The 7,745-nt window shown below is 51.8% G+C and overlaps 1 protein-coding gene across 1 annotated transcript in view; it reads right to left on the bottom strand.

Annotated features, from left to right (window-relative positions):
- Nucleotides 1-294: 294 nt before the first annotated feature.
- HELB (DNA helicase B) overlaps nt 295-7,745 on the bottom strand; it is a 39,643-nt gene continuing 32,192 nt past the window's right edge. Inside the window, exons 14-15 of the mRNA XM_008055266.1 lie at nt 5,907-6,398; nt 295-396 (exon numbers count right to left, since the gene is read on the bottom strand). Of these exons, the coding sequence (XP_008053457.1) occupies nt 295-396; nt 5,907-6,398 (594 nt within the window). The remainder of the gene's footprint in view (nt 397-5,906; nt 6,399-7,745) is intronic.

Here is a 7,745-nt window from a genome sequence, read left to right as displayed (position 1 = left end):
TCAGTGGTCATGAGAGTACTAAGGCACTGTCCTAAAACACGTTTGAAGTACGTAATTTTATAAAAAATGCATACGACATCCTCTCCCTTCACTTATGTCCAGTGCGGCCAGTTTCCATGGTGACAGATGTCAAAATCATTTCCTTGATCCAGTGGATTTAAAGTGCCTGCTAACACAACACCATAAAATAAAGCCCTGGTTTTGGGCATGCATCTTGATACCCTGAAGCTACGATGTGCATTTTGTCTCGAATGGGAAAAACCAGACAATGATTTTGAGCAATCTGAAATAAAATTAAGTTTCCTGATTATCTGTGGGCTTGAAAAGTTGCCTGGGAATCAACTGATTTAGTCTCAGATTCTGAAGTCTGGAAGACACTTGTGGAGATTCTCCCACCTGTTAGAACGACAAGAAAAATAAAGTTAATTTTGTAAAACTGTAGTCAGTCTACCCTGTACACTTTTCATGCCTCTGCTTCTGAGAAAGAAATGACGCATTTCCCGCAACACTCAGATGACTTGAGCAACCAAGTCATCAGCAGTCGGCTCTGTGGAAGATCACCCCGGCCTCGGTGCTCCGCTGTCCCAGCACTCAGCTGTGGGGCTGCTTGCAGAAGTGACTATTACCAGAGAAGTAGACATGTCTCGCGTCTAAAGGTGTGGACGAGGGCCCACTGCGTCACTTGGCAGCCTGGCACAAAATTGAAATTAAGCATTTCAGCCGGGCTCGGTGGCTCAGCCTGTAATCCCGCGCCTTTGGGAGGCTGAGGTGAGTGGATTGCCTGAGCCCACGGGTTCAAGACCCGCCTGGGCAGCGAGACCTCATCTCTACAATAAATCAAAAAATCAGCCAGGCATGGTAGCGCATGCCTGTAATTCCGGCTACTCGGAAGGCTTAGGCGGAAGGATCGCCGGAGCCCAGCAGGTCGAGGCTGCGGTGGCCGGGAGCAGCCACTGCACTCCAGGCTGGGCGACGGAGTGAGACTCCAACTCAAAAAAAAAAAAAAATTAAGCATTTCAAGATGGCGATTTCAGAACAATCAAAAAGCCCGGGGCCCTTCTAAGCACAGGGTCCTGGATGCCTGCCAGACTGTGTCTGCAAATCCAGCTCTGGCTGTGTAAGGTGGGACAGTGCACTGCCGCCATCGCATCCTTCACACTGTCAGCCATTCCCACGCACAAGGCCGCGGCCGGTACGGTCATGAAGAAGTGTCGCCACCGTAGAGAAATGAAAAGAATAAACACAATTCGATTCACCTTCCACAAGGCCAGATTTGTTCAGTTTAGAGGAGAGTGACGGTTCAACGTATGTGTCGACTCAGCTAGAACCAAGCGAAATGTTATTCTAGATGTTTCTGCGAAGGTATGTTTTAGATGAAATTAATATTTAAATCAGTAGACTCTGAGTCAAGCAGACTGCTCTCCATGATGTGTGTGGGCCTCGCCCCTTCAGTTGAGGCCTTCACAGAAAACAGACACCTTCCTCAAGGAAGATTTCTGTCAGCAGACTGTTTTCAGCCTCAAGTTGCAGCATGAGCTTCTCCCTGGGTCTGCCTGTCAATCCTGCAAGTTTTGAATTCGGCAGCCTCCACAATCCCCAGTGAAATTCTGTAAGATAAATCTCTCTCAGACAGCCGGACGGACAGTCGGATAGACGAATGTAGATGGATGGGTGGATGGATGTACAGATAGACAGACAGACAGATAGACAGACAGACAGGAATAGTGGATGGATGGACTGATAGATAGAAGGACGGATGGATGGATAAATAGATATGATAGATTAGGTAGATGATAATAGATAGATGGATTGATGGATTGATGGGTAGATGGACAGACAGACAGAAATGGTAGATAAATAGATAGACAGGAAGGAAGCATAGGATGGATATATATGGATAGATTCGATGGATAAATGACAGAAGATAGATGATAGAGGATAGAGAGACAGATAGAGAGATAGAGATAGAGACAGAGAGAAAGAGAGAAAGGATAGATAGATAGACAGGAATGGGAGGTAGGTAGCCACTCTAACAGTTCTGTTTCTCTGCAGAAGTTTAACTAATATAAGGACTGTCCTTTATTCAGGAATTACATGATTATATCCTTTCTAGTTTGTTTTATGTTAAAATGTCATTTTCTATTAAAATAATTCTGGAAATAGCTGCTTCATATAATAAATCTTAGCAACGTATACTCAAATGCTTTTATCTAAAGGTGTATTTCTTTTTTCCCCTTTTCTTCCTGGTGAGGAGGCTAGGCGAAATATCAGGTCAGCATTTTCTTTTAGGGCTTTCATCAAAGCCCAAAGCCACCACCAGGGAGACGTGCAGAAGCTTCCTCTAGGGGCGGAGTCATGAGGTCTGTGGGGTGTAGGTGCAGGTGGTTCCCATGCAGCAAAGGTCAGTGGGAAGGAAGGGTATGTGGCAGCCCTGTCACTCAGTTCCATCCTTCAGGAGTGCCAGGTCTCCACATCCCCGAGTGTCCAGAGCTATGCCATCACCTGCAACCCCCGTACACCAACCCTGAGCTTAAATTCCTAATTCCCTCATTCTGGGGTCTCCTGCAGACACCACGCACTCCGGGCAGGCTTTGGGAGAAGACGTGCCCTCTTCGGGCAGAGAACACTGCACTCTGCCACCATGCTGGGGCTAGCAGCCCTGGCAGCCCCGCCACTGTGTCCCCATACCTCCAATTCCAGCTGTGGCGGGCACAAAGCAGGCAGGCTCGGAGCCGAGGGTGGACACCACCACCTCATTCTCTGTCCCATCAGAGAAACCGCCATCCCGCCCATGTTGTCGCTAAGAAACTCCTAGAAAAGACTCCACTTCAGGAGTCTCCCCGCTCCTCTGCTCAGGCCAAGAGCCCTCCTCCCAGGCCTCTGCAGCAGACAACAGGCTTACTCTCAGGAAGGGTGTCTTGGCCGGGCGTGGTGGCTCAAGCCTATCATCCCAGCAATTTGGGAGGCCGAGGTGAGAGGATGGCCTGAGCCCAGGGGTTTGAGACCAGCCTGTGCAACATGGTGAGACCTCGTCTCTACAATAAATCCAAAAAGAAAAATTGGCCGGGTGTGGTAGTGCACACTTGTAATTCTGGCTCCTTAGAAGGCTGAGGCGGAAGGATTGCCTGAGCCCAGCAGGTCGAGGTGGCGGTGGCCATGAGTGTGCCCCTGCACTCCAGCCTGCAGCCGGGGCAACAGAGTAAGACTCCAACTCAGAAAGAAAAAAAAAAAGAAAGTGTCTTATGGAGAGCCAACTCCATAGCCTAGACGGGCTCTGGGGAACAGGGGCAGCTTGGAGTCGAAAGGGACTTTCCTGCTGCCAAGGGACAGGAGAAACAGTGGCCCCACCACAGCTGCTACGGTCACTTCCCCCAAGGCCCGCCCCCGCCTCTTACCCGACCCTGGCCGTGCTCAGAGCCATCTGCACGCCCAGCAGGTGCCTGGAGCCACGCCCACCTGTCCATGGGCGATCGCTGAGCCACCCACACCACCCTTGGGGTCTCCTCTCCGCCCTGCCACTGCTGCCAAATACCAGAGCCTGACTGATGGATCCAGGTGATTGGCACAAGCCCCAGGTCCCTCCTGCCATCATGCCCGCCCCTCAGTCAAAACCACCTCCATCAGAATCAGTCCACAGGGCATGGAAAATGCTCCACTGTAGTCGGAAGGACGTGCCATCTCTCCAGAAGGCCCTCGCCGTCTTTTTGAGGATTCCTGTGTCCGCAGCCCGGCCTCCGTGGCGCCCTGCATGCTAGTCACTAAGCCACACTGTAGCCACCTCTCGTGCCAACACAGCGGTGCCCCTTGTCGGGCAGCTCTCAGCGAGCCCTGCCACTGGCCCACAAGCACCTGGGCACAGAGCACAAGTACTCCCCGCTGGGAGCTCCTGGACCCCCTGCCCACCGCACCCTCCTGCCCCCACCACCCCGCCTTGCGTATTTCCCTCCTGGACTCCTGACCTGTGACGTTCTCTTCCCTTGTACCCACCGCCCACGACCCTAACGGAGACCCCAATGGAGTGCAGTGTCCCAGAAGCCAGGGCTGGCTGTTCTCAGTTAACATGAGATCTGTGATTGGCAGGTCATCATGTTTCAAAATTTGCTGTTTTCTTCAAGTGCTCAATGAGGGAGGCAGAGAGAAAGGGGCTTGCAAGCCCCGTCACACAGAAAGACCAAAGGGGAGGAGAGGAAACACCAACTCGTTTCAGTCAGCAAAGAACAGATGAGGGAAAAGAGGCTAGACGGGTTGCATCCAGTGGAGAGGGGGCCAGTGCCAAGCTCCGCCATCCAGAACGTGCGGCAGGCACGAGGGAGCCACTGAGAGCTTCACAAGGCAGTGAGTAGACACCCAAGGGGTAACCTGGCAACACCGTGAGGCATATAGCAGTTCCCCATCCATGTGGCGAGTTGCCTGGACCCTTAGACAGGCCCCAGCGCCAATGTTGAGGTTTTTCCTATATGTACATACCTATAGCCAAGTTTAATTCTTACATCAGAAGCAGTAAGAGAGCAGCAACTATAACTGCTAATAAACTAGAACAACTAAGTAAAGTAAGAGCCACTTGAACACAAGCACTGCAATATGGAGCGCCAATTCGATAACACACAGCCACTCAGAGATAGGTCATCAACAGTGTGGACATGCTGGACAAAGGAGAAGCCACGCCCTGGACGGGATGGACGGGGCCAGCGTGGATTTCATCGCCCTGCTCAGAATGGCACACAATCCAAAATGCACAAATTGTTTATTCCTGGAATCTTCCATTTAATATTTTTGTGTCACTGTTGACCACAGGTCACTGAGACTGCAGAAAGCAAAACCATGGCAGGAGAGAATTCTGTATTAGGAGACGGGGAACAAGAGAGGGGAGGGCAGCCAGGCCACTGCTCATCCAGGAAGGGAGATGAGGACCCAAGACAGGGCCCGCCAGACAAACCAGAGGGAACCCCGAAAGAGACGTTCTGCCATGCAGCTGGCAGCCGCCTGGCAGGAGACAGTGGCATCAGGGGAGAGTGGGGTGACTCCCAGACTCCAAGCCAAGCAACTAGGAGATGGTGACTAAAATGCGGAGACTGGGAGAGAGCGCGGGGTGTCAGCTGCTCTCTCCGAAAGTCAGTCTCTGGGAACAAGACGTGGGCAGTGGGCTCGCAAGCCCCTCCTCAGTGTCGGAGCCTCAGAGAACCACCTCATGCACACATGCTGCTGTCTCCATCGTGCCAACCAGGGCAGGGTGAGAACTGGCATTCATTCGGCCCTGGACTCCCAGAAACACCGCTGAATTCAAGGTCGCAGAAGTGGAAATGTCGCTCACTGACTCCCCAGCACCAAAGGGATGGCTGAACCTGTGGGAATGGGATCAGTTCTCAAAGAAAAAAGGAACTGAGGCTTGGAGAGACGTCTGCAGTCAGAGGACGGGAAGGAGGAAAGGAGTGAGGGAGTGACGAGGAGACGAGACAGTGTGGCAGGAGACGTGACACTGAAACCGAGTGAGAACACGCTGAGACAGGGCCACAGGCACAACTACTGCGTGTCCCGGAAAAGGTCAAGAAAGCAAGGCCTAAATGAAAGCCCTGGAGTCCCAGAAGAGGCTGGGAAAGCCGTTTCAGGAGATGTGGGGATGGAGGGTGATCACGGCTTGCAGAGCAGGGGTGGGGAGGAGGAGGTGCCAGCGTGGAAGATGCAGAAGACGGGCCAGGGTGACCCACAGGTGTCTCCTGGCACATCACCTCCCATCAGCCTCAGCAGCAGCCTCGGGATAAACCAGACCCAGGGGAGGGGAAAGATGGCAGTCAAAAAGATGGTCGCCACTGAGTCCCACAGCCGGAGTGATGCTAACACACGCGCACTGTCACTTTCAAGCATGTGGCCGGGGGTAGGAGGGAAGCAGACCGGCGCGCCACACCTACCATGAGGACCTTGTTTGGACTCAAGTCGAGGCTCACGCCGCTTGTTCTTTTGGACCCTCGGGACTTCTGCACATCCTGGCCCGGCTCTACCTCATGCGGCGAAGAGAGCTGCCACCTACCAGCAAAGGTGGGTGTCCTGTCGCCGGGCCGAGAGGCCTCACCCGCGGCGACACTGTCCGCCTCTGCACTGGCCGGGTCCTCGGGGAGATGGGACAGCGATGGTGAGCTACATCCTCCTGCATCCCCAGAGCTCTTCGATGGCATCAGGAACTCGGCCGGGGACGCACTGCCACGGGACAGGTTGTATTGCAAGAAATGTCTCAAACGTGTGTTCCTGGGAAAACTGTTTCTCGCGATGGCACTCCGCAGCTGGGACTCCTCCGCAATCACGTACACGCGGCAGCGGCCCCGGGTCACCGCGGTATAGACGTGCTGCCAGTGCTGGCGGCCCGCCCTCCCCACCACATAGACGACGGTGTTCTCCTCGGAGCCCTGAGAGACAATAACACGGTGTGAGCACTTGACGCTGAGGAACGGGTTCGGATGCTTACACAGGAGGAAGAGACAGGCCCTCGGGGACTCTCGAGCAAGGGCTGGCCGGAGGGTCCTGCAGGCCACCTCTGGGCTCCATTCAATGCACTTTGCCCAAGAGCTCACTTCTGCTCAACACAGCGATGTCCAGCTCCTGCAGGCCCTCTGCTGGCTTGTGGATGCCCAGCAGAAATGCAAAAGACTGCAAGCAGCACTAAATCCTCTCTAATCATAGACTCAGAAATGATGGCACGGGCTTCAGGTCACATGTGCCACCCACGGGCACTTGGCCTGGCAAAAACAGATGCCTAAGAAGCCAATTATGAGGAGAACCTCTTCAGTGAAGGGTACTGGGAAAACTGGCTGACCACATGCAGAAGACTGAAACAGGACCCCTACCTGTCATCAGACACAAAAATCGACTCTGAATGGATCAAAGACCTAAACGTAAAACCTCAAACTATAAGAATCCTAGAAGAAAATGTAGGCAATACCCTTATAGAAATTGGAATAGGCAACCAATTCCTGATCAACTCTCCAAAAGCAAATGCCATAAAAGATAAGACAGACAAGTGGGGACCTCATCAAACTGAAAACTTCTGCAAAGCAAAAGAAACTATCGGAGAGCTTGGGGACACAGTCCACGAAATGGGGGAAAAAAATTGCCAACTGTGAATCTGACAAAGGCCTAACATCCAGGATCTATAAGGAACTCAAATGTGCTGAAAGGAAAAAACTAAGCAACCCTATTAAAAAATGGGCAAAAAACATGAATAGATACTTCTCAGAAGACATAAGAGCAGTCAACAGATACATGAAAAATGCTCAGCCTCACTAGTCACCAAAGAAATGCAAATGAAAACTACACTGAGATAACACAGAACTCAAGTCAGGATGGCTATCATCAATAACTCAAAAAACAACAGATGCTGGAGAGGATGTGGCGAAAAGGGAACACTTCTACACTGTTGGTGGGAGTGTAACCTAGTACAGCCTCTGTGGAAATCAGTGTGGCGATTCCTAAAAGCTCTAAATGTCGATCTCCCACATGACCCCGCAATCCCCCATTGGGAATATACCCAGAAGAACTCAAATCACTCTATCAAAAAGATACCTGCACACTCCTATGTTTATTGCAGCCTTGTTCACAATAGCAAGAACATGGAACCAACCATGCTGTCCATCAAAAGAGGACTGGATAAAAAGAAAATGTGGTACATATACCCAATGGAATATTATGCAGCCATAAAGAAGAACAAAATCATGAACTTCACAGCAACCTGGATGGACTTAGAGTCTATAATACTG

The sequence above is a fragment of the Carlito syrichta genome, unplaced genomic scaffold (assembly GCF_000164805.1).
Source record: "Carlito syrichta isolate Samal-C Ts95f unplaced genomic scaffold, Tarsius_syrichta-2.0.1 Scaffold301804, whole genome shotgun sequence".
NCBI classification, from domain to species: Eukaryota; Metazoa; Chordata; class Mammalia; order Primates; family Tarsiidae; genus Carlito; species Carlito syrichta.
This window is presented reverse-complemented; position numbering and strand designations above follow the sequence as displayed.